This window comes from Lissotriton vulgaris, chromosome 1_1 (assembly GCF_964263255.1).
Source record: "Lissotriton vulgaris chromosome 1_1, aLisVul1.2, whole genome shotgun sequence".
In the NCBI taxonomy this organism is placed as follows: Eukaryota; Metazoa; Chordata; class Amphibia; order Caudata; family Salamandridae; genus Lissotriton; species Lissotriton vulgaris.
In genome coordinates, this window is record NC_141685.1 from 1,184,862,822 (window position 1) to 1,184,890,300 (window position 27,479).

A 27,479-nucleotide genomic window follows, 5' to 3' on the forward strand; every position below is an offset into this window, starting at 1 on the left:
GAGTCTTGTAAGGACAAGATTCAGGTTCCACACAGGAGAAGGTGGCAATCTGGGTGGGATTATTCTTTTTAATCCTTCCATGAATGCTTTGATTGCAGGTACTCTGAAGAGAGACATATGTTGCCTGTTTTGTAAATAGGCTGCAATTGCTGCCAGGTGCAGGCGTATGGAAGAATATGCCAAGTTAGACCTTTGTAAATGTAAAAGGTAGCAAATGATTTTCTGGATGGAAGCATCCAGGGGATCAATTTGGTTATTGTTGCAATAAATGGCAAATCTTTTCCATTTAGCGGCATAACACGCTGTGATAGTAGGTCTCCTAGCCTCTTTAATGATGCTCATACCGTCTGGTGGTAGGTTTAGATAACCAAATATTAAGACTTCAGGAGCCAGATCGTCAAATTCAGTTGGTTTGGGTCTAGGTGTCTGATTTCTCCATGGTTCTGTGTTAACAGGGAGGGTGTGAGCCGAAGCTTTTGATGTGGAACTAGAGAGAGATCTAGTAGTGTGGTGAACCACGGTTGGCATGCCATGTGTGAGATACTAGGATCGATGTGAGAGACTGTTGTGTGAGCTTGCGCACTACTAATGGAATGAGTGGGAGAGGCGGAAAAGCAGACGCAAATCTGCCTGACCAGTTCATCCATATCGCATTGCCTTCGGACAGTGGGTGTGGAAATCTGGCAGCAAATGCTGGGCATTTTGCATTTTCGTGGGTGGCAAACAGATCTATGTGTGGGTGCCCCACCTTTGGAAGAATGGTTGAAGAACTTGCGGATGTAGTTCCCATTCATGAATCTGTTGTGACTGCCGACCTAACAGATCTGCTATCTGATTATGAACTCCTGGAAGGTGTTCCGCTAACAGATGTATGTTTTGAGGAATGGCCCATCTCCAAATGTTCTGTGCAAGCTGGGACAGTTGCAGAGAGTGTGTCCCCCCTGTTTTTGTATATAGTACATGGCTGTCATATTGTCTGTCCAGATTAGAACAGCTTTGTTTTGTACTCGAAGTTGAAAAGTCTTGAGTGCTAAGAATATTGTCAGCAGCTCTAGATGGTTGATATGGAACAGTTTCTGTTGATTGGTCCATTGACCTTGAGTTGTGTGATGAAAGAGATGGGCTCCCCACCCTATGAGGGATGTGTCTATTGTGAGCACTACTTGTGGAACAGGCTCGAGGCCGCCCCTTTGTCAAGTTTTTGGTGTTCCACCACGGCAGAGAGCAATGCGTGCGGTTGTCGACCAATACCAGGTCTTTGAGCAGACCTTGAGCTTGGTTCCAACTGTTGTGCTAGGCACTCTTGTAGTTGACGCATTTGCAATCTTGCGTGTGGTACTATGAAGATGCATGATGCCATCATGCATAATAGTCTCATGAACATCCTGGCTTGCAGAGACTGTTGGTGTTGAAAAGTGTTGACTAAGGCTTGAATGCTTTGTATCCTGGCTGGACTGGGATACGCTAGGGCTGTAGACGTGTTTAGTGTAGCCCCTAGATACTGATGTACATGCGAAGGCTGCAGGTGAAACTTGGTGTAGTTTATTGTAAACCCTAAGTCGTGCAACGTTTGAACTGTTTGATGTGTGTGTTGGACACACTGATTGAATGACTTGGCTTTTATGAGCCAATCGTCTAGATAAGGGAAGACATTTATTTGTTGTTGTCTGAGATGTGCTGCTACCACTGCCAGGCACTTTGTGAATACACGTGGTGCCGTTGTCACTCCGAATGGAAGGACTTTGAACTGATAGTGCTGTCCTTCCAGTACAAACCTAAGACACTTGCTGTGAGCAGGATGTATGGGGATATGGAAGTAGGCATCCTTTAAATCTAGTGTTGTAAGGAAGTCCCTTGTTTTTTTTTTTTTTATGAATCTTGTAGAGCGCACGGCTACCCCCAACGGGGGTGTCCCGGCGCTAACACTGTAAGCAGAAAAGGAGGATCTACCTATATTATATATATATATACCTTGTTACAGCAGTGAAAGCACTTATTGTAGAGTGATCATATAAAAATGATCTGATTGTATATAATGGTTGAGGGGCCTGAGGTCTAGAATTAGCCTTAGTGTTCCGTCCTTCTTGGGAATTAGAAAGTACAGCGAGTAAACCCCTGTTCCTTGTTCTTCTAAAGGAACTATTTGAATAGCATATTTTTGTAGAAGTGATAGAACCTCCTGTTGAAGCAGGGTCAGATGGTCTGTAGACATTGGACGCTGCCTGGGAGGAATGGTTGGAGAGGGGTTGCTGTAAGTTCTAGGCAGTAGCCATGTTGGATAATCTGTCTTACCCACCTGTCTGTTGTAATGGAGTTTCAGACAGGCAGGAACTGTGTTAATCTGCCCCCTACAGGAGTGGAATGCTGTGGGGGGAGCAGAGGGAAGTCACTGATTTGTGGCAGAAGAGGATCGGTTGTTATTGTTACCGCGACCTCTTCCTTTGTTATTATTGCCTCTGCATCCTCCTCTAAAGTATCCCTTGTTAGAGGACGTTTGCGATTTGAAAGATGTTGTAGTGTCTGCTCCAGTTTGTTTGGAGCCTCCTCTGTAGAAGGAGCCATGAAATGAGCTTCTAGCTGGTGTGGACAGAAAAAACCCCCATAGACTTTGCGGTGTCTGTATCTTTCTTCATTTTTTCCATTGTAGTGTCTACTTCTGGGCCAAATAACTGGTACTGGTTAAATGGTTGGTTTAAAATGGTGGTTTGCACTTCTTGTTTAAACCCTGAAATGCGTAAACACGCATGTCTCCTAAGTATGACACTGGTATTTACAGCCCTGGATGCTGTGTCTGCGACATCTAGCGCACATTTTATAGAAGCATTGGAGATTAGCTTGCCTTCCTGTATAAGGTCCTTTGCTTGATCCTTGTACTGATCTGGTAGGTGCTCAAGTAGTTTTTCTAATTGATCATAATGAGCCCTATCGTAGCGAGAGAGGAGGGCATGTGTATTTGCTATACGCCAAATGATTGTAGCTTGTGCAGCTATTCTTTTACCTGACGCATCAATCACTTTTGATTCCTTGTCAGGTGGGGGTGCTTCTCCAGAAGTTTGAGAGTTTGCCCTCTTTCTAGCAATGGCCACCACTAATGAGTCTAGTGGTAGGTGGCCTTTAATGTAGACTGGATCTGTGGGGGCTGGTCTATATTTTTTCTCGATTCTAGTGCGTACAGGGTCTTTAAATACCTCTGGAGCGTGTTTGATGACCTCCTTTATCATGGGAAGAATTTGAGCAGACCGCTGAGACTGCTCAAAGGTATCTAGGAGAAAATCCTCCTCAATGTCATCGGAATGCATAGGGACTCCATGGTAAACAGCAGCTCTGTTTAACAGGTGACCAAAACCAATGGTATAATCTGGAGGGAAAGGTTTTGATGGGTATGACTGCGGTTCAGGAATGTCAGGCACATTTGGGTTTGTAGAGTCCCATATAGGCACATTTTTTGGGTTTGAAAAGTCCCATATACCCTCATCTACATGGTATGAATCAGGTTCTTGCATGTCCTCCCCTCCACCCAAATTGTATTCATCATCATTTTGCTGTGGGGAATGTGATGATAACGGGGAATGTACAGGAGAGATTTTAGGTGATATGTGACTGGGAACAGGAGAAGAAGGAAGAGAAGTTACCAGAGAGGAAGGGTGCATAGGAGATGTTGCACAGTCCTTTTTCTTGGCAGGAACCACAGGTGTGGTTGGTGCATCTGCTGGTCTCTTTTTGTGAGGTGTAGCACCTACATGACCTGTCTTTGGGTCGATGTAGATCTTCTTTTGTCGAGGATCTGGTCGGAAAAGTTCCTCCTGCTCTATAACCTTCTTGGGTGTCGATTTCTTTCGGTACCAGGGGAGGTTGTCGTGTGTCTTTAGCCTTGGGAGGTGTTATAACGTCCTGTGGCGTAATTTTCGGTGCCGAAGGTGTAGTTTTCGGCTTCGTAGGCATGCTCGAGGATTTGGGCACCTCGGAATCAGGCTTTGTGTTCTTCGGCGCCGAAGGTTTAGAAGTGGACGGCTTCGGAGCCGGTGCTTCTTTCGGTTTCGGTGCCGGTACTATTTTAGGCTTTGGTGCCGAAGGGTCTGTTGGTTTCGGCGCCGAAGCATCTTTATTTTTCGGTGCCGATGAAAGAGGCTTGCTCGGTGTCGAGGCACTAGAAGGCTAAGTAGTTTTCTTCGGAGCCGGGCTGGAAGGCGGGGCTTTCGAAGTAGGTATTCGGTCTCGACTGGGCCCTTTGGGCGGAGTGCTGACCTTTGCCTTCAGTTTGGACAGAATATGTGGTGCAGGGGCAGAAGTACTAACGCACTGACCTGATGGAATGGAGTCATCGGAGTCGTCTGCCTCTTATACGATCTGGAGATCAGGTGAGTCTTCTTCGTGAAAGAGGGGAACCTTTTCGTCGAAGATGTCTTCCGGTGCTGGAGCTGACCTCATTTTGCGTCGACAGGCTCTCCGATCTCGGATGATTTTCTTCGATCGGGACGCACAAGCTGTGCAGGTCAACTCGTCGTGTTCTGGCGATAGACAGAGGTTGCAGACCTCGTGGTGGGGTGCGCGTAGATTTGCGTTGTTTGTCGGGAGACGTTGCTGATTTCGCACCAGGGTGCGTTGCTCGTGCAGATTTGCGTTGTTCGTCGGGAGACGTTGCTATATATACCCTCAGAGCTATGATTTCTTTCATCTTTAGTAGTTAGTTCTCTTCCTTTTTCCTCAGGTGAGTATTCTGAAGTGAGGTGTCTTAAGAGAAGTCTGGGAAGGGACCTGGATAAGTAATGGCTGCCTTTATAATTAACTGAAAAACCCGAAGAAGCGGAAAAATCAGTCATTACAGGTCCCTCTTGGCGCGGATGGGAAGGACATCATGACTTACGTGGCACAACTCCTCCACAAGGTCTGGGGGATGAGGACGCCTCTCCGCCGGCTTTGAATCGAGCCCACCGGGTGTCCGGGCCCACGGGGAGGCTGGGTCTCCTCCCGGACATCTTAACCAGGGTCCACTTTTTTTTACAGAGAAAGAGGCTATCCTCAGGGTGGCGCATGCTAAGCCAGATCTCAGCTAAGATGGGCATAAGATCCAGATCTTCGAAGACTTGGCACCCAACACCCTGCGACAAAGCCGTGCTTTTAAGCCTGTGACGAGAAGCTGTGGAGCATGGACAACTACCAGTGGGGGCATCCATTTGCCCTTATCTTCCAATGGGAATCCAAGGGAAGAGTGTTCCGGTCCTACTTGGAGGCAGCACAGTTGCTTCGGCTGCAGTCATCGTCACCAACCAGCCCTTCCCGCCCCCAGGAGCGGGTGCCTGCCAAACCAACTTGGACTACTGTCCCCCGTCGTCGCCGTTCGCCGCCCAAGGATGAGAAGTCTGCCTCTCAGGCCAAACAGGATATCATTGCGCACATATGACCCCTTGAAGGGGATAGGGAAGAAGCCACCTCGCGCCCATCGACTCCATAATAGACTAAACATACGCCTGCACTGGATTGTGAAGCATGCTCTTATTGAAATACACCCCTCTCACTAGATTTGCGGGTTACTATACCATCTTGATTTGCACCCCAGTTCCTTGTCTGTAGGGTGGGGGCCGCCGAGGCTTTCCCGCTGGACGAACTTGAGGACTGCAAACCTACCCCCAATGTTCCTGAAGGAGTGACATCCCTGGGCCCATCCAAACCCTCGGGTGTAGGATGCCCTGTGAAGGGAAGAGAATAATATGGCCCCGTTGGCCATTGTTGGTTTACTATTCTTCAATGTTGTACTTTCCTACTTTTCTTCCCTTCTTCTTTCTTTATCTTCCTTAGTGTGGCGGACGGGTAACTTTGCGGCGCTGGCGAGTGTCCCCTGGCAGGCTGGAAATGACCCTGCGCGCCCTTTCCCTTGAACTGTGCTGCTCCCTTCAGTGGCTTAAAGGACTAGCTTGGGATAAGAACTGACCATGGCCCTTCCTTGCCCTTTACAATTGCTTTCCCTTAATGTTAAGGGGCTTAACTCTCCGAATAAGCGGCAACAGGTGTGGCGCTACCTCCTCCAACACGACCCCGACATCATTTTCCTCCAAGAAACTCATCTTTTAAAAGAAGATGTCCAGCACATGGCGCATCCTAAATTTCCACTCCAATTTTGGGCCACAACGACGACAAAAACTGCTGGGGTGGCGATTCTGTGCAGGAATGGTGTCAGGTGGGGGGGAAATCAAAGCTCTACGAAGTCCAGATGGGCGCTTTGTTAAGGTGGGGGTCGGAATCGGGAGGTGCATATTCACTATGTGTAATGTGTATGAACCAAACCAGATGCAGGACTCCTACCTCCGAGCACTCTTGAGGGACCACGTCCCACAGGGCGACCCCTCGCTGATTCTGGGGGGTGACTTTAACCTAGTATGGGACCCTGGGGCGGACTGCAGTGGAACATCTTTGACTGGGGTGGGAGCCATCTCTTCTACGCTCCGTGCACCAATAGCGGACCTGGGCTTGACGGAGGTATGGCGGTACCACTCACCGGAGGCACGGGACTTCTCGTTCTATTCGCATGAGCACCGCTCATATTTGCACATTGATTACCTATTTATCTCCCATGCTATGGGGCGAGACATGCTGGCGGCATCTAGGTCTGCTATATCGCTCTCTGACCATGCCCATGTTGAACTTCTCCTGCAGGACCCGGCCTCTTGCTCTCCTCATACTCCGCGGTGGTGCCTACCGCCGAGTATCCTGCGGGACCCGGCAGACGTGGAAAGCATACGGGTTGCCATTGACTCTTACTTCGCGAGCAATGATATCCCTGAGACTCCCTTCCCCGTGGTGTGGGATGCTTTCAAAGCCAAGATTCGAGGTCACATCACCTCGCTCTCGATTGCGCTGGCGCGCGAGTCCCAGCTTTTGGAAGATAGCCTCTCTGCAGACATCAAGGCTGCAGAAAAACAAGACCAGGATTGTACCTCGCTGGCATCCGGAAGGCGACTTGCGAACCTCTTGGGGAAACTGTGTTATACGCACCAATAAAGCGGCGTTCCTTATAGCCCTGAAGCAGCGGTACTATGAAGGGGGGGACAAGGTGGGCAAGCAATTGGCAAAGCGTATGAGGGCACGGGCAGCGAAAGCTCACAAAGCTAATATTAAACCCCCCGACGGCATTCGAGTCAACTCAGAGTGTGCCAAATGTGAGGCCTTTAGGGCTTACTATGCTGCACTCTACGCGGCACAAACGCCGTCCCCAGATCTCATTGAGGATGCCATAAATCAGTGTGCTTGGAACCAGTTACATCCCCACCACGCCCATGCTCTGGAGGGGCCTCTAACTGCAGAGGAGATGGCGACTGCGTTAAAGGACCTCTCTCTTGGAAGGACTCCAGGTCCGGATGGCCCCGCTGGCTTTCTAATGCATGTTTCAGACACAGCTCACACCCCACCACATGCGATTGTACAATTCTTTCTCAGACACTGACGGACCGACACACTCTATGGGTATGGTGGAAATGGCGCTCATACCCAAACCCGGGATGGACCTCGCACTATGCACCTCCTACCGCCCCATAGCGCTCCAGAACACTGAGCTTAAAATTTACAACAAATTTCCCGCCAAACGCCTGGACCCCCACATGCCTGGTTTGGTGGAGCCGGACCAAGTCGGCTTCATCCGCAATCGTCAAGGGCAGACAACGTACGTAGGCTCGCACACTTGGTGGGGAAGGCCCGCGCCTGAAACATACCAGCTTGCCTTCTATCGCTTGACGCGGGGAAGGCTTTTGATTGGGTAGATTGGACTTTCCTTTGGGCGGAACTACAGAGTCGGGTTTGGCCAGAATATGATCGCTCGGATCATGGCACCATATCTGACCCCGCAGGCCAGGGTCAGGGTTAATGGACCGCTCACTGAGCCTTTCCGTATTCATAGGGGTATCCGGCAGGGGTGTCCACTGTCGCCTCTGCTCTTTGCCCTTGTGGTGGAGCCCCTAGCAGAAATGATCTGACAGAGGACGGACATACATGGCATCTCCATGGGTGGGACAAGGTGGGGTTATTCACAGACTACCTCATCCTCACACTCTCACGACCACATACATCTCTCCCAGCTCTACACTCCCTCTTACAGACTTTTGAATGGGCCTCAGGACTCAAAATCAATCATGGCAAATCCTGGGCCTTGAACCTCACAATTCCTAAGGAGGAGATATCTACCTTAGAGAGACTCGCGCCGTATCAGTGAGCTGCCGACCACATCCAATACCTAGGCCTTAAACTAACTCCCTCCTTAGACACATGGACCCAAGTTAACTGGCGGGAATGTAGGAGGGCAGTGTTGGAGGATTTAAGAAGGTGGAAACCTCTGGCGAGGTCATGGCTGGGCAGGCTCAACACCATCAAAATGTCCAGCCTCCCTAAAATATACTTATTCCAATGCCTACCCACTCCGATCCCACACCATCAGAGACAGGGCTTTCAGCGCGATCTTACCACGTTCATATGGGGCAGGCGCCGACCGAGATTTTCTCACAAGATCCTCATGCTACTGCGGGATATAGGAGGGTTAGCCTGTCCCATCCTTTTAGACTATTACTGGGCCTCTCATCTCGGCGTCGGAGTGGACAACCGCTGAAAGCGAAAAGGTCTGGCTCCATATGGACAGGATGGTCACTGGGCGCACCATCTGGGACCTTACATGGCTCCACCGTACAGCGCGCTCTAGGAGTGCCTACAAGGCGGTACCCACTAAAACAGTATTAGATATCTGGGATAGAGTGGCGATACGCAGGGATCTCACAACCTCTCCCCACACGCCCATAGCGGGGAACCCCCTATTCCCCCCGGCATACCGCTCCCAGGCTTTTTTCATCGATGGGTACAAGGGAATGCAGAGTTATCTGTGACTTCTACGAGGGGGTAGTACTCAAAACTTTTGCGCAGTGTAGAGAATAATTTAACCTCCCACTGGGAACTGAGTTACAGTTTGCACAGTTACGACATTGGGTCACCTCGGTGGAGATGCAGGAGGCAGCTACCCTTCCATTCACTCCCTTTGAGCAGCTGGTCCGCTCCTTTGATGAGTCGAAGGGCCTCATTTCCCACACATATCAGATTTTACAACACCCCCCCATTGATGCCTACCCACCCATACAAGCGCAAATGGCAGCTGACGTCCGATACAGAAATCTCACCCACGCAGTAGGGTCGTTTATGGCGTGACATACCTAGATCCTTCCGCAGTATTCCACAATGGGAAAACGCATATAAAATCATGCGCAATGGTATTACACACCGGATTGTTTGCACAAAATGTTCCCTGCCTCCTCCCCCAAGTGCTGGAGATGTTCAACAGCATCTGGTGATTTCATACACATCTGGTGGGCCTGCCCACTCCTAACCCTGTTCTGGAAAGAAGTCCTTAGTCATATCACACGGGTACTTGGTTTCCCCCTGCCTGAGTCTACAAACTCAATCCTGCTGAGCATCAAACCGACCACTTTTAAGGCTGTCAACCGGAGCGATTGGACTATAGCATTGCATATGCTTGGAGCAGTCAAGCAACTTCTAGCGCAATATTTGGAAAAAGACGGAGGTGCCCCCTATCGCCGCTTGGTACGTGCGCCTATGGCATGTCATAACCAAGGAGCTCTTTACAGTGAGACTACAAGCATATGATACTCGCTTCACAGCAGTTTGGCAACCCCTAATTAATTATCTTTGTAAGCTAGAACATGCACATTATTGCCCAGCCAAGCTTAGAGCGCAGCGACTTTTTGAAGATGCTATCCTCCTGCCGAATCCCAAAAAGCTGATCCCGCCACGGCCCAACTCAGCGCTTGACCTCCTTGAATAGCACATAGGCCTCCCACTGGCTTAGATCGTTCGCCCCGCCTACCTTTCATTTCTCCCTCCCACCCACTCACACAATCTCTTCCTCTACTACTATGGTGAGCCCCTGCAGTATGGCGGGTCGCTGGCCTGAGAGCTCTTGACTGACGTGGCGAATGGGGGGCCCCCCTCCATGTACTTTGCAAGGGGGTCCCCTCAAGTTTCGTTACGCCACTACGACTCACAGCTTGGCCTCTCCTGCTACTGGCTGGTTAAACTATTTTTAACTGGAGGTCAAAGAGATGCTATTAGTAAATCTCATTTAAAAAGGATTCGAAGATTGTATTGTAATTGCATTTACATAGCGCCTACTACCCTGACGAGGCATCGAAGCGCTTTTTTGGCGAGTAGCATGACTCTGGAACTCATAAAGGATTAGTGGTGAATTAGTATTCTGAAAATATTAAAGTAATTTGAGTGGTGGATACGTTAGTCAGTTATTTGGATTGAGAATGATAGTGGAGGGATAGAAGAGGGAAAGGGTCTGCATTTATATAGCGCTTACTACCCTTGATGGAGTGTTGCAGCGCTTTTCCGGCATGAATGCATTGCATTTCCAGGTCAATGCAGTGTATTTCCATTAAATAAGGCCGCAAATTACTACACCTATATTAAATCTAAAAAAAGCTAATTATGGCTGAAAATTGACAACAAGAGGCATGAAGGCACAGGCATTTATTTGTAAAATATTGAAATAAAGTGACAGAACGTCACAGTTTTGACCACGAGTTAATTTATCAGGCTACTCTGAAGTAGCCTTATATGCATGTTGCAAAAATATCAAAAATGTCATCACACAAAAATTCGAACAGAACATTTTCAAGGTCTGTTTTACTTGTATAAATAATATGTGCACTTTACCAGCACTCGGAAGTAGCCTACCAATGGCAAGTGCGCTTTACAAAAACAAATAAATGCAATCTCACAGAAATGCCAACGGAAAGTTTCAGATTTCGGTTTTTTCTTTCTGTAAATCACCTCGGTGTTCTACATATTACATAATGGTGCAAAGGGACAACCTTATTAAAGAAATATGTAGTCCTTTGTAATCACAACGCCCTCCGGTGCCAGTCACTTTAAAATAGATGATGCTGCCAGGTGGTAAAAGAATTAAAACACTCCACAGGCACATTACAGTGATCGAGATGTTGCAAACAAAGGCGTTTACTGGGGGACAATGTATGTGGCACTATCAACACCTCTGAGCCTCCTTAGATCTTGATGAAAGGGAGAAGGTATCAGACCTTGTAAAGCCAAACCCAAGGCTCTGAAAAAGTCTTTCAGATACCCTAGGGCTCAACACCAATTTGCTACTCTTCTGGAAAACCTTAAAGACACATGTTTGAAACAATACTTGAACACCGAAACTGTTTAATCGTCTCCCAGATAAATTATGACTTGAAAAAACGTGCAATTCTCCGGGAACACTGAAGACACACCTGCTCAGAGTCTTACTTTCTCTGTTGCCCCTACTTTTACAAAATAAATAAATACATACAAGAAACAATAGAAATGCAAGTTACCATTCAGCAGTAGTTCCTCCAGGTTATCAGGATTTCGCGCCAGCTGAAGTATGAGTGCCGAGCCCCGCACTTTATCTGCAATATCTTCATACAGCAATTCAATGTATTCATCCATGTCATTGATACTAGCTACCTCATCAATCTGCATACATCAAAGAAAGACGTAAAATTAAACAAGCTGCGAGCTTGCATTCATTTATGTACAAAGTACCACACAGCATATGGGAACAAAAGGAGAAAATAATATAGCAATACAAGTATACAACCCTTTTGTATAAGTCATGAGCCACTAAACTTCTGAAGCTATTCTTCTCAGGCGCTGCAACTGTACCATGGGCTCTCTGAATGGACCTTTAAACCAAGCTCATATTGCTGCCTCTACAACCCAGAGATGATACTCACACACTGTCCTTTCATTACTTATATCTTACTTCTCGGTTTTATAGGCCACTATGATATTGCTACGGCTGTTTCAGGTCTTACTACTCCGTCAAGTTACTCCTCTTCATAGTAAATTGTGAGGAAGCATTCCTCCCTCTTATTCAATCTTCTTTAAATGTACCTGGAGCCCAGTCAAGACACTAACTTGGTACCTCCAATGTTTTTCTGTGCTACCCGGCCTTAAACTCTTGATGCTCTTCTTACTAGATCTCACTTTGAAATGCATGGCCCTATATCCTAAGTTCTATATTTTCAATATATTACACAATGTTACCGTTGCAATGTAAAGCGCCCACATACACAGTGCGCATGATTGCTATATAAAATGAATATCAAATTGTTAACAGAAATAAATAAAACTGACAAGGAGGTCCCACATCTTCATGATAAACATTCATTCAGCTAAGATCGGACAGACAAAGCCACTGCATTTTATTTCAATTTCATTTATTATTTTGTTTATAACAATAACTTGTTTTGACATTTCTAAGTAGTGTACATAATCTGTATCGTCACTCAATTTAATGGTGCTCAATTTAATAATTTCAAAAGAATGAAAGGTGAAAGTGGCCTGCTGGGATTCAAACCTGGGACTTGCAGGTCACATTACATGCTAGCAGAAAGGCCCTAGTTTAGAGTTCAAATCAAATCAAATAAGTTTTATTCGATTTTATCAAAAAATAATAAAAGCGTACAAGTACAATTTATGCAAAAGAATTAAAAACAATTTTCACTTGAGCAAAGTTACAAAATAGATAAAACATTTCTCTAAAATTTAAAATCTACAGCAGTCATGGACAAATGGCCTCGTATTACACTAATCAGTCAATATTGACGTGTACTACTTAACTCATTGAGTTTCTAAATTTCATCACTGACATCAAAAAGCGAGAAACAGCAAAGATAACATCCACATCTTCCAAAAGCAAAAATTTCAAATATGCAGGTTTACATGTTCTTATACCCCAGCGCTTAAGTAAGGGTAGAAGGAATAATTTCCTCGGGCTGGTATACAGATTACAGAAGAACATGATATGAATATTACTTTGTGTTGAATGGTCATCGCATGAACATATTAATTTCAGCGAGGTCCAATCATTCTGTTTCGGTAGAGTGACCATGCGGAAGAAGATCCCTAGGCGCAGCCTAGTCAAAAGCATGCGAGGATAGGGTGCTATTTCAATCCCAAGATAAGGTTGTAAGCCTTCAGTAGGGGTAATTTGCTGATAGCTTAGGATTGTACCTTTAAGTTTCTCTATATCCCATCTTGCACTTTCTAGGTGTGTGATTAGTAGTTTTTTAAGGGCCAGCCTAGTCGTGCTTTGTAAAGTCTCTGGATCATCGTAAAATTCAGAGTATCCAATGTTAGAGAACATCGTTTGTACATATCGCAGCCATTTGACTTTTGCTGCACCATCCAGAGCCATGCAGTCTTTAATGAGGTTTCTATTCAATTTACACTCCTCTGTAGTCCAAATATTATGCCAAAGCAGACAGGGTGATATTTTTATGATGTCACTAAGGTACTTAACGCCGGTCTCAATATGAGTCATAAAAGTCAACGTAGTTTTTGAGACACCCAGTAGGTAACAAATGAAAATGTTCTCACAAGTTTGTAGCGAGGACACATTCTCAAAGCCCCAGAGACCTGCGCCATATGTAGCCGTGGCTATACACTTTGCCCGGTAAATCTGTATCATTTGTCGGATGGGTTTACCCCCAATTGTGCCTGCAAAGGTTCGTAGAGCACCTATGGCACGACTGAAGGCGAGTTTCCTAGCTGACACTGCATGTTTCCACCTTCCCCACCTGTCAAACACAATGCCCAGGTAGCAAAATGTGTCTGTTATGTCAATCTTTTGCTGGTCCAGATATATTGAGCAAGGGGGTCTACTGTTCTTTTGGGAGCAGGACATAGAGAAAGTTTTAGAAATGTTCACCTTCAAGTTTCTTTTACCCATATAAGATGAAAATTCATTTACTGCACTCTGCAAGCCTACTTTTGTCCTTGACATGATTGCCGCGTCATCGGCATATAAAAGAATGGGTACGGGCCTACCATTGACAGCCGGGTAATCGCTTGACAGGGTTATTAAACTCTCAGCGATAGAATTTATATAAAATGTAAAAAGCAAGGGCGCAAGTATGCAGCCTTGCCTCACCCCTCTGTTTATGGCGAATTTTTGTGAACATTCCCCCTGGGTCCCGAATCTTACTCTAGCCCCTGCGTCTCTGTATAATTCTTTAATGAATGTGAGAATAGTTGAGTCCACCCCAATGTCCTCCAACGTCGACCAGAGCAGCGCGTGGTCCACGCAGTCGAATGCGGAGCTGAGGTCGACGAAGGTTACAAATAAGTCCCCTTTTTTGGCCTGCGTGTATTTAGAGACTAATAGGGACAAGTTTAGACATTGCTCAAGTGTCCCTAGTCCCTTTCGGAACCCATATTGGAACTCCGAGATGACCTTTTTCTCTTCTTCCCAGTGTTGTATCTTCTTGAGGAGGATCCTGCCTGCGACTTTCATAAGTCCGTCCAATAGCGATATTGGACGATAACAAGCAGGGTCGTCCCTGTTCCCTTTTTTAAATATGGGGACTACAATCGCGTCCGACCAGGTGGTAATGAAACCGCATTTATTTCCCATATTCAATACATTAGTTAACAAAGGAACCCAAAAATCCGGCTCTGATTTATAAAAATCCACTGGGGTGTAATCAGGACCAGGGGCTTTGCCTAAGGCACATTCCCTAAGGGATTCTTCCACTTCTAAGGTAGTAAATACCAGTTCAATCGGGTAAGGGGGTGCTGGGGAAACAGTTAGCTGATTATCCTGTATTATACTATCTGCAGATGAAATCGCCCTACATGGGTTCGGGGCATTCCCCTGGGTATTGTTTGAGTAAAGATTACCATAGTGTTCTACCCAGAGCTCACCCGTTATGGCTACTTCCACGGAGTTCTCTATCTCTTGAATTATAGACCGATCTTATGATTTTCCAAAAGGCATTACTGTCCTTATTCCTAGCGGCTTCGCCCAAAGCTTCCCAGGCCTCCTTCTTCAGTGTCGCCCTCCGCTGTTTGATAGCCAGCTTATAATCTTGTCTCGCCTGACGAATTTGAACCCTATCTTTTGGGTCAGCGGACAGGGCTTTCTTTAAATTTTTCAATGTAGATGTGCATCTAGAGTCAAACCACCCACGAGAATGCCTCCCATTGTCCTTGCAGTTCCTAGTCAGTGCATTTTTTATGTGACGCTGTATGTTAGAAAATGCAGCCATAATGCTCGTTGGGTCAATATCTTCCTCTAAGCAGGCAAGAATGTCCGTGGAACAAGAGGATAGGAGGTTTTGAAAGAAAGATGTTGGGTTCATTTTCTCCCATTTAATTACATACCCGTTAGTCTTAGTTAGGGTAACCTCATATGGGTATGAAACCCTACTAGTTTAATTTGCTTTGTCCCCCATCAGTTTTACCCCGAAGGTGATTGGATAATGATCGCTCATAGGGTCATCCCCAATTTCCCAATAGGTTATGAAATCAGGATGAGTTGGTGATATCAGCGCAAAATCGATTGTGGTATTACAACCTCTTCCATTATACGTTGGGGCAAAAGGAACCGGGGGGGAGCATGCCTGGTTGATAAAAGTGAGGTCAAAGGTAAATATAACGTTGTTAAGAAGAGACCCCATGTTGGTATGGGAGAAGTGCAAAGGACCATCCTCCCCGGGATCTGACAGGCCGCACAAACCTAGCTCAGAAGACGGGCAGATGGTACAATTGAAGTCACCCACCCACAGCATTATATGATCCCCTGTACCTTGATCTCTCAATTTGTGGATATGATGCATCATAATGTTCATATTTGATTCCACTTCACTAATTGGCAAATTATTATAAAAGTTCACAAGAATCACCCTTTGCGAAGTGCCCCATATAAGTGATATGATTTGAAAATACTGACTGGATTGAAAATTGCAAACTTTTACATCCCCTACATTCGAGATGTATGTGCACAAGCCCCCCTTGTTGCGACCCTGGGCTGATGGCACAGCAGGAGAATGAAAGGTTCGGTAGCCCAACATGTGGGCTTCCTCTGTAAGCCAGGTTTCTTGAAGACACAGGATGCCATACTTCTGCACAATCTCCAGCCAAGGTTTGTGGGTGATCTTACTACCAAGGCCTGCTACATTCCAGGAAAGAAGAGAGTGCATTGGGTTTCTATGTTCCTGTGGATGATGCCCTCCATTCCCCGTTGTGCCTTTCAGATCTTGCGAGTGTGCAGGCTCTGCCTGTCGTGTAACCTGGGCAGTAAGAGCGTGGTGTTCAGGGGGGTTTAAGTCTAGCCCAATGTGACTTGGAACATGGGATCTAGGCATTGATTTTTCACTCGAATCAGTCTCCATTGGGGGATTATGAGCATTGGTAGGGATTGAAGCAACACTCATTCCCAGTCAATCCACCTGATCCAGACACTCAAACCTATTCATAGTGGGCGCTCCTTCCCACCAGTTATTAATGGGTTGCCAACCATCCCCGTGTCCTTTCCATCTGCGATTGTGAACTATTGACCAAGCCCCAGGTGGCTCAACAGTCTGTTTTGGAGGATAGAAAAAAGTAAGGGGTCTGATGACAATAGATTGATCAGTATCACCTGAATCCCATGAAGTGATATGTTGGGCTGTGTGGGGGTCTGCAAATGAAACCACTATGCAGTCGCCAGGGATGGATTTATGGGTACGACCCACCCATGGCACTCTCCTAACCATTAGAACCCTACTCCTAAGAGTGTTAGGAAGCTGCCTATTGACGTTAAGCCAGTGAATCACCTTATTCTTTAGGGACCACTGGGACTCCATAGAATGTGGGTCAAGTGCTGGTACGCCAGCCAGTACGACGACATAGGGTCCTGCGTCAGGAGGGAGATCAATATAACCCCCACAAAAGTTCTGGCGACCATGGTACTGATTGGCTATGCGCGCAGTAGGGGGCATATTAATCTTATTGGGCTTGTGGGCAACCTTAGGGACTGGTTTGGGTAAGGTCAGGTTCTCAGGCCCTTTGTCACTGGTATTGAGAGTTTTGGTATGATGGGAACAGGAACATTTAGCTTAGACCGGGATTTGGGTGTTGAGGTAGGTTTAGGTGGGGGTAGAAGCAAGACAGGGGGCACCATTTCAGGGGCAGGGGAACTAACGTCAGTTACTGGAGCCGGATGAATGCCATCATCACCATCCTGGGGAGTACCTTCAGCAATACGAGGATAACTTGCTTCCAGTTGCTTTAGGCTAAGAGTGGCCAGGGAGACTAAGGTCTTATCCATCTCTAGGAGATTATTCTCGATACGTGAAAGTCTGAGTTCCAAAGGTGACAGTAACTGTTTTAATGTGACCCAGACTGTTTTGAGAAAATCTTCATCATCACTCCCCTTATCTCTATCCCTCCCTGGCTCATTTAGCCCTCCCTCTGTGAGTTTCTCGCCGTGTGTGGGCAAAGGCCCTAAAATAGGGTCAAGGGGGCGTGGCCAAGATGGCGGGCTGAGAGGTCGCACTCGCCGAGAGCTCCCGGACCCCTGAAATCCTGCGCCGCTCGTAACTGCTGATTCCCCCCCGGATCACGCGGTGACTGAGCCTAGAGCCCCCGGTGGAGGTGTGGATCGATTGTTGAGCCTTGTTTGCCCCGTTGGGGGTGAGATCCTGTCCGGAACAGCCTTGGTCGGAGCCCGCTGAGCGGCTTGTGTGTGAGCCGGGAGCCGCGAGACTTCCGGGCTTCGGAACCTGACGGAGCGCTCTGCCGCCTATGAGAGGCCCGCTGCAGTGCCTGTGCTGTCGAAGTGGGAGTCGACGGCGACTTCGCGAGCGCGGCGGAGCCGGCCAGCGGCGGATGCAGGGAGCGGAGTTGAGCGGAGGAGATAGGCGGAGGCGGAGCCGGCATCGAACTGCTACGCTGGTCCGTGGTTTGAAGAGGCTCGTCCTGAGAGATCGCTCCGGCCGGTCGTTGGTGGTGGAGTAGTGGCATTGTGCTCCTGGAGCGGATCTTTCCCCGGGATTGCTGATACCGGCGGCCATCGCCTCGTGAGCCTGCCTACCGGCTGGATTTCTCGCTACCGGACCCGAGCAGAGGATAGGCCTTCCATCTTGGGCGTTGGCCTATTGATATCGCAGGGCGGCCATTTTGTGCACCCCGGCCTGGCGGCTCGGCCTTCCTAGTGCTCTTGGTGTGGCGCTGCCCCCGTCTGGTGTATAGCTGCGACGGCACGGCTGCCCTCTGTGCCGGACGGAAATTTCGACGTCCCCTACACTGCTGAAATGTCGAACGCTAGAGGACAGAGAAGGGGTGACCGGACCTTGCCGGACGGAGGCACTCCGCCCACCACGACCTCCCCGGCCCCAGCCAGGGGTGCAGATGGCGGAGAACCCCCGGTGACAAGATCATTTCTCGAGTCGCTCTTCAGTTCCCTGCGGGAGGACTTTCAAACGCTGAAGCGTGAAGTGGCCGGGGAGGTCCGTGAAGTACGAAGAGAGATGGACTCCCTGGGGGAGCGTGTCAACACCGGGGAGGAAGCAGGCCACTCTAGAGACGAAGAGATCACCCATTTGCAGCAGGAGGTCCTGCGGCTGCGGGAACAACAGATTGAATTGCAAGCCCACGCCGAGGACCTCGAAAACCGATCCAGGCGGAATAACATCAGGGTCCGTGGCGTGCCGTCCGGTGAGGAGGGTGAAGACGTGACTGCATACCTGGTGGCCCTCTTTCGTGCAATTCTGGGGGAGTCAGAAGACTTTCGGATCCGTATAGATCGGGCACATCGGGTGGGTCGCCCCCGCAGAGCCACGGCGCCCGCCCCGGACATTCTGGCCTTCCTCCCGGACTTCCCCCTCAAGGAGTGGATCCTCCGCGAAGCGCGTGGGCAGCAGCCTTTCCGCTTCCGAGACCACCCTGTGGCCCTGTATCAGGATCTGTCTACGGTCACGCTGCAAAAGAGAAAATCGTTCAAGATCGCCACCGACTTCCTCCGGGAGCAAGGGACACAGTACTCTTGGGGGCATCCTTTCTGATTGATTTTTCGATGGAACGGTACTTTGCACCAGCTCCGGTCCCTCCAGGATGTCTGCGCGGTGTTGGGCCTCACAGTATCTGACACGGACACCCCGGCACCGCGTCGTAGACGAAGCACTCGTGACGGATGGCAGCAGGTGGGAGAGAGGAGCTCTCCGCCGTCGGAGCGACCGGGCTCGCCCACGATCCGGGCGGACATGGCGGCCGCCATCCAGGAGGCCTCCAGAGTGGCGGCGAATGGTGAAGTGGCCCTGACGGCCTGAACTCACTCCGGGTGGAGTCTGCTCTAGCTTTTTCTTCTTGCAGGTGCGGGGATTCGGGGGGAGGGCGGGGAGGAATGGCGAGTGCTGGAGGTGGTGGCTGGACGTCCACTAGACTGATTTACCACGGCCTTGTCCGATAAGGACCGGACTGGGACAATGTCTTTTCTGCAAAGTTTGAGAAGTGGGGTACGGGAATGGGACCGGCGGGGGGATGTTTTGCATTTGGGGACTAGCGGGGGGGTTTGTTGTTGGGAGTGGTATGGATTTGGATGTGTGGGGTCCCGGGGGGAGGGGGGGGGGCTTTTCCAGTTGCGGGGTGTTGGGGTTCGGGGACTGTACTGTGCCATGGGGATGTTCGTAGTTGCTCTGTGCTGAGGCCTCGCGTGGTGCCTTCCATGTTTGCCCGCTGGGCTTTGCTTCTTGATGTGTGCTCCAGTGATCCCCCTCCTTGATGGCTCTTAAAGTGATTACTTTAAATGTGAAAGGGCTGAATAACCCGGTTAAAAGGCGGGCTGTGTTATCTTTGTTAGAGAACTCCCAGGCGGATGTCTGCCTGCTGCAGGAGACCCATTTGCTGGCTAAGGACTGCTCTAGGATGCGTACCCCCAAGTTCCCCACGCAGCTGTTCTCCTCTAGCGCTTCTAAAACGGCTGGGGTGGCGATCCTGTTCTCTAGGGGGTTCAGGGGAGAGGTATTGCACAAAGTAGCGGAACAGAAAGGGAGACTTCTGGCGTATAGGATCAAGGTGGGGGGTTTAGTACTGACTGTTGGCACTCTCAACAGCCCCAATGACCACCAGGACCAATTCTTGCACAGGGCACTAGATGACGTGGCGTCCACTTCTGATAGGCACATAGTATTGGGGGGTGATTTGAACCTAGTTTACGATGCGGCAATGGACAGGTCTGTGCAGCGGCGCCACCAGTTGGGTGAGCTTTCGAGCTCGATTCGCACTCGACTTGAGGAGCTGGACTTGCATGACATGTGGCGCCACCTTCACCCCACCACCCGCGCATACTCCTACTTTTCACATGCTCACAGGTCCTATGCGCGACTGGACCATCTACTCGTGTCGGGTCCAATGCTCCTTTTGGCTTCGAGCGCAGATATGGGGGTCCTCTCTCTTTCCGACCACGCGCCGGTGGAGGGTGCTTTCACTCTGCCGCCGATGGTTCGGCCGAGAGGGGTCTGGCGGCTCCGAGACACGCTTCTGCATAGGCGGTCGACAGTGGACCAGATCCGCGCGGCCATTTTGGATTTCCAGAGTGATAACGATGACACCTCTCGCACGACACAGTGGGCAGCCCTGAAGGCCGTGCTCCGGGGCGAATTTATAGCTATCTCCTCGGCTGAGAATAAGGATCGACAGCTCAAGAGGGACGAGCTTACCCGGCAGGTGAAGGAGCTGGAACAGGTTCATCATAGGACAGGGGCCCCCAGGGTTTGGAGGCAGTTGAAGGCAGCCAGAAAACGTTTGGCCGCCCTGGACATGGACCGGGCGGAGTATGCGATGCTTCGCCTGAAGCACAAGTACTACACGGGGGGGATCGGTGCGGGCGGCTCTTGGCCAACAAACTCAGGGTGCAGCACCAACAGCACCGAGTGAAGGAACTGGTTGACTCGACCGGAGGTTTGGTCACGGCTGATGAGCAAATAGCAGACGTCTTTCGTAGCTTTTACGCTGACCTCTACACTGGAGAGGCCTCCTCTGCCCAGGCTGAGGTGGACTATCTGGACTCGGTGCCGCTCCCGTCGTTAACGCCAGATCAGGCTCAGTATCTGGAACGTGACATCCGTGTCGAGGAGGTGATCACGGCGATATCCCGGCTCAAACCGGGCAAGGCCCCAGGACCGGATGGCTTTATCCCTCTGTTTTACAAGACCTTCTGTCAGGAGTTGGCGCCTCTGCTGACCCGCCTTTTCAACACCTTTGCGGAACCGGGTGCCATCCCCTCCGAATTTCTTCAGGCCACGGTCTCCGTGATCCCGAAACCGGGCAAGGACAGGACCGCCTGTGGGTCCTACCGCCCTATCTCGCTGCTGAACACGGATTTGAAAGTGTTCACCAGCATATTAGCGGCACGCCTGGCACTGCATCTCCCGGGCATGGTTGATTCGGATCAAGCGGGCTTTGTGCCTGGCAGGCAAACAGTAGACAATACAAAGAGGGTGACCCACATTCTCGAGAAGGCCTCCAGGATCCCAGGGGAGAGGATGCTCTTGTCTATAGACGCGGAGAAGGCTTTCGACAGGGTACACTGGCCCTACCTAGAGAAGGTCCTGGGCAAGTTCGGGATAGGTGAGAAGTTCCGTCATCTGATCTTCAATTGTTACCGGTTCCCATCTGCAGTGGTCCGAGTGAACGGAGGCAGCTCTCGGCCCTTTCCCATTGAACGGGGTACGAGACAGGGGTGCCCACTGTCCCCTTTGCTCTTTGCCCTATACATGGAGCCATTTGCTCAAAGGGTTCGGCAGAACCCCGACATTGTCGGAGTCAAGATGGGTGAATTCCATCATGCGATTAGCCTGTACGCGGATGATGTCATTCTGACATTAGACGACCCGCGGAGGTCGCTACCGGCTTGCATTGCGGAATTGGACCTATTCGCCGAGGTGGCGGGCTTCAAGGTGAACTTAGGGAAGTCAGCCGCCCTTGACATTTCGCTTGCTAGCGCTACCGGAGCGGAACTACAGAGGCTTTACCCTCTGAGCTGGTCCAGGGACCGGATTCCATATTTGGGGATCCTGTTGGCGCCTTCCCTCCCGGCGATGGTCACGGTCAATTATGCGGCTTTGAGCACGAAAATCAGAGAGGAACTTGGCCGGTGGGATAAGGGCACGTTGTCGCTGCTAGGCAGGGTGGCTGCGGTGAAGATGACCCTCCTGCCTCAGGTGCTTTACCTCTTCAGGGCGTTGCCGCTCCAGCCCCCCACGGGGTGGCTCGCGGAGACCAAGTCGGCCATCGCACGGTTTGTATGGCAGGGCCGTAGGCCGCGGATTAAGAGGAGCATCGCTACGCTGGCGCCCGACTCTGGGGGGCTGGGGATACCGGACTTGCGGAAATATTTCCAGGCCGCCCAACTCCGCTATCTGGTGGAATGGAGCCGGTGGGAGTCTGATAAGCACTGGCTGTTCCAGGACCAGGCGGTGGCGGGTAGGACGCTACAGGAAGTACCATTCTTGAAGCGGGCCCATCGACCCCCCAACCTCTACGCGTCTTTGGTGACGCGGGTCCCGCTTCGGACGTGGGACTCGGTGGCCGTTAGGCATGAGCTTACTACCTTCCCCTCTCCCTTTACGCCGCTCATTGGCAACCCGGACTTCGGCCCCGGGATGGAGCACGGTGCTTATGAGCGCTGGCGGGCGGCCCGCTGCTGCGCCTTGTATCATTTGTACAGCCCTGAGGGAGTTGTCCCCTTCCAGGATTTGCGGCGGGACTACGGCCTCCCAGAGACGGAGCGCATGCGATACATGCAGGCGCGTCACTGGGCACTTCAACCCCAGGTGCGCGATACGGCAAACCGGGAGATCACGGTATATGAGCGCTGGTTAATCACTCGCACGTCGGACGCTAAACTGATCTCAGATCTGTATAGAATGCTGCAGCCCCCCTCCTTCCATATTCACAACCCCGGCCGGGAACGATGGGAGCGGGAGCTCGGGCGAGTGTTGAGCCACAAGGAATGGGAACACATCTCCTTCCGCGCACGCCACTTGGCCTATCACACGGGTCTTACGGAGACCTTCACCAAAATCTCGACCTATTGGTACCGCACCCCGGAGAAACTGCACGAGATGGACAGGGCAATACCAGGGACGTGCTGGCGCAACTGTGGCAATACTGGTACACTTACACACATACTGTGGGAATGCCCCCTTCTGGCTCCTTATTGGGAGGAGGTCCTGGGTGAGGTGGACAAATGTTTTGAGATAGAGCTGCCGAGGTTCCCTGCCTATGTTCTACTGGGATTGCCAAATGGGTTGATGTATCCCCTCAGGTCCAGGAGGGGCAGACAGATTGCGATTGCTCTGGGGTCAGCGGTGCAAAATATTCTCATACATTGGCGCTCTACCACACTTCCCTCTGTAGTTGGCTGGCTGCATAGATTATGGCATGTCCTTGGAATGGAGAAGATGTCTTTGGTGGCCCTGGGAGACACTGATACTTTTGAGGAACTGTGGGCGCCCTTTCATAGCCTGTTGTGCTCTGAGTTTCGGGAGATTACCTGTCCCAGATATCTTAGGTTGCTACGGCTGACGCCGCCACCAGACCCGCCTGTCTGATCGGACGGGGCTGGCATTGTATAGCGGGGATTGCTGGAAGGTCGATATGAAGAGAGAACTGATGGTAATGGCACAGTACAGGGGGTGGGTTGGGGTATGGTAGTTGGGGGGGTTCTGTATGGTTAAGTAGGTTTTTGGAGCGGGGATGCTTCTCCACCCTTTTCCCCTCCCCCCCCCTTATTTTCTTTTTCTTTGCCCCCCTATTTTTCTCTTCCTTCCCCCTCCCCAGTCCTTCCTTCCCCCCCCCCCCCCTCCCCCCCCTTGTTATCCGTATGTGACTACAGGCGCTGAAGCTGTGTTCCTGAGTCGAATGAAGCCTATTGAAAAGATGTAACTGTTTTGCTGTATTTGCTGTATCATACGCACCGATTGTGCGGATCCTGTGGTTTATCTTTTTTTTTCTTACCCTGCTGTTTCCTACCCCTCCCTGCTTCAATAAAATACTTTAAACATAAAATAGGGTCAAGGACCACGTTAAAGTTGCTGTGTTGCTTGCCCCCCCCTGTTAGGTGGCTATCCAAGTTTGGCACTTCTATGGTCTCCCCCGTGGTGGGTAGTGTTCGCCTATTGTTAAAGAACTGCAACCTTGCAATTTTGGCTTTTTTGCGAGCGTAGGCAGACCTCGCGTTGCTTTTCTTTTTTAGAGTTGGACCATCTTTATTTTTATTTTTCGCTACAGGGGGAGGGGAGTCGGTACTGTCAGGCAAAATAATGGCAGTTCCAGGGCCAGTAGGCACGATTCCCTCTGAAGTTTTAGGGGGCACGGCAGTTAAGGTGGGTATAGGCTCTAGTGGAAGGGAAAGAGAAAGGGGAACTTGGTGAACATCAGCATTAATTAACAGTGGGGGAGGGCAAGAAGCTTGTTGTGGTGATGCAGCAGACGCAATTTTCCCCAGAGAAGATTTTTTAGAATGGGCAAAGGTCTGTGAAAGCCTACGTGCAGAGTCAAGCTCAACTGACACCCTCTTCTGCATTTTAGTGATTTCAGCGTCAATTGCCAAGTTAGTCTTCACAAGAAAATCATCCAATGTCCCATTGGGCTTACTCAGCCCCATTGCAGTTTTACTGCGGCTGCCCCGTGTACTCATGGTAAATCTGAATTACAGAACCAACAATGTGCTTAATGATAGCTATAGGCAAGCCAAATTAACACGAACCAAGGGGGGGGGGGGGGGGGGGGGGGGGGGGGTCAGGCCAGTCCTCTTTGTCCTCAAACGGCCTGCTCTTTGCCCGGTCTTCGCCCGCTTCTTCGTCCGCGCGCGTCCCGCGTTCGGGCGGAGTTAAAATGGAGGAGGAGAGGAGGGGGCGGGAAGAGGAACCAGGTGCGCGCGGTGGACGGCGCTAGCACTTCTGGTCCTCGCAGTCCCGCTCCCTAGGCAGGTGATGTTTGTGGCTCTCCCCCAGCAAGACAACAGCGACGGTGACCGAGCTGGTGTGCTCCCAGGTCACTGGAAGGGCTCCTGAAGGTGCTCCGCAGTGCAAAAGTGCCCCAAATACGGCCAGAACAAAATCCACACTCTGATGCAAATCACGAGCGGCTCCCGCGCCAGCGGGGGCCGCGAGGAGTCTATGTAGCCTGCAGGAAGGTCAGAGGGAGGAGGGGGCGGGAAGAGGAACCAGGTGCGCGCGGTGGACGGCGCTAGCACTTCTGGTCCTCGCAGTCCCGCTCCCTAGGCAGGTGATGTTTGTGGCTCTCCCCAGCAAGACAACAGCGACGGTGACCGAGCTGGTGTGCTCCCAGGTCACTGGAAGGGCTCCTGAAGGTGCTCCGCAGTGCAAAAGTGCCCCAAATACGGCCAGAACAAAATCCACACTCTGATGCAAATCACGAGCGGCCCCCGCGCCAGCGGGGGCCGCGAGGAGTCTATGTAGCCTGCAGGAAGGTCGGAGGGAGGAGGGGGCGGGAAGAGGAACCAGGTGCGCGCGGTGGACGGCTCTAGCACTTCTGGTCCTCGCAGTCCCGCTCCCTAGGCGGGTGATGTTTGTGGCTCTCCCCCAGCAAGACAACAGCGACGGTGACCGAGCTGGTGTGCTCCCAGGTCACTGGAAGGGCTCCTGAAGGTGCTCCGCAGTGCAAAAGTACCCCAAATACGGCCAGAACAAAATCCACACTCTGATGCAAATCACGAGCGGCAGTTTGGTAGACGGATACCACAAACGTGATGGATAGCTAGTCTGCCTAGTACACGTGCATTAGGATATAATGTAATTTTAATAAGCTGGATGGGATATCTGTATGCAAACTCTAAATCAAACCCAAAGTCACTGTACCAGTATACATGGTATGGACCAGTCACGTACGTCGCCAAACCGTTCTACATGACGTATTTGATTGTACAGAAATGGCAACAAACTAAAGAGATGATTAATAAAACCAAACAAAGTGAATGAATGAAATAATGAAGAAAAGTGGGTTTCTACAACAGGACAGCGACAAGACAATTTGTCACGGACTACGTTGAAATAAAGCAATAAGAGAATTGGTGTAACACGGAGGGCAGGCCTGAAAGAGAATTGTTGAATTGCTATGGAGGTAGTATGGTACATTTTCTACAGTATATCCCACCGATAAGAGAAGGATTGACTAATCAATCAATCAAGGAATTTGTGCTGGTAATAATCGAAGAGCCAGGGCTTGAGGAGCCTTCTGAAGGTGAGCAGATCTTGAGTCTGCCGCAGATGGGTGGGGAGGGTGTTCCAGGTCTTGGCGGCGAGGAAGGAGAAGGATCTGCCACTGGAGGTTGTTCGTTGGATGCGTGGGACGGCGGCAGCGGCGAGGCTGGTGGAGGGGAGCTGGCGGGCGGGGGTGTAGAAGTGGAGTCTGTTGTTCAGGTAGGCTGGTCCGGTGTTGTGGAGAGCTTTGTGTGCGTGGGTGAGGAGCTTGAAGGTGATCCTCTTGTTGACTGGGAGCCAGTGCAGGTCTCTTAGGTGGGGGTGATGTGGCTGTGGCAGGGGACGTTGAGGATCAGTCGGGCGGAGGCGTTTCGAATGCGTTGTAGTCGACGCAGGTTTTTGGCCTGGATTCCTGCGTAGAGTGCGTTGCTGTAGTCCAGCCTGCTTCTGACGAGGGCTTGGGTCACCGTTCTTCTGGTTTCGGTTGGGATCCACTTGTAGATCCTGGGAAGTATGCTGAGGGTGTTGTAGCAGGAGGAGGAGATGGCGTTGACCTGCTTTGACATGGAGAGGGAGGAGTCTAGGATGAATCCTAGGTTGCGTGCGTGGTTCGTGGGTGTTGGAGCTGTTCCCAGTGCGGTTGGCTACCACGAGTCGTCCCATGCAGAGGTGATGGGGCCGTGAATGAGGACTTCTGTCTTGTCAGAGTTCAGTTTCAGGTGGCTTTTCCTCATCCATTCGGCGACGGCCCTCATTCCCTTGTGGAGGTTGGTTTTGGTGGTGTGTGGGTCCTTGGTGAGGGAGAGGATGAGCTGGGTGTCTTCGGCGTAGGAGATGATGTTCAGGTCATGCTGGCGGGCCACTTGTGCGAGGGGGGCCATGTAGACGTTGAACAGGGTCGGCTGAGGGATGAGCCTTGGGGTACGCCGCAGATGTCAGTGGCTTCCGATCGGAATGGTGGGAATCGGACTCGCTGGGTTCTGCCGGATAGGAAGGACGTGGTCCAGTCCAAGGCCTTCTTCTGGATTCCGGCTTCTTGGAGGCGTGTTCTTAGTGTGCGGTGGCAAACCGTGTCGAAGGCGGCTGACAGGTCCGGTAGGATGAGGGCTGGGGTTTCGCCGTTGTCTAGTTGGCGCCTGATGTAGTCTGTGGCAACGACGAGGGCTGTCTCGGTGCTGTGATTTTGTCTGAATCCGGACTGAGAGGGGTCTAGGATGTTGTTGTCCTCGAGGTGGCGGGTCAGCTGTATGTTGGCGATTTTCTCAATGACCTTTGCCGGGAAGTGGAGCAGAGAGGTGGGCCGGAAGTTCTTGAGGTCTTTGGGGTCCGCCTTGGGCTTCTTGAGGAGGGCGTTGATTTCAGCATGCTTCCAGCTTTCCGGGAATGTCGCTGTGTCGAAGGAGGAGTTGATGATCTTCCGTAGTTGGGGTGCGATGGTAGCGTCAGCTTTGT

The 27,479-nt window shown here is 50.5% G+C and overlaps 1 protein-coding gene across 1 annotated transcript in view; it reads right to left on the reverse strand.

Annotated features, from left to right (window-relative positions):
- Positions 1-27,479, reverse strand: part of KIFAP3 (kinesin associated protein 3) — a 1,607,567-nt gene that overhangs the window by 1,123,531 nt on the left and 456,557 nt on the right. Inside the window, exon 5 of the mRNA XM_086964434.1 lies at positions 11,370-11,511. Within this exon, the coding sequence (XP_086820560.1) occupies positions 11,370-11,511 (142 nt within the window). The remainder of the gene's footprint in view (positions 1-11,369; positions 11,512-27,479) is intronic.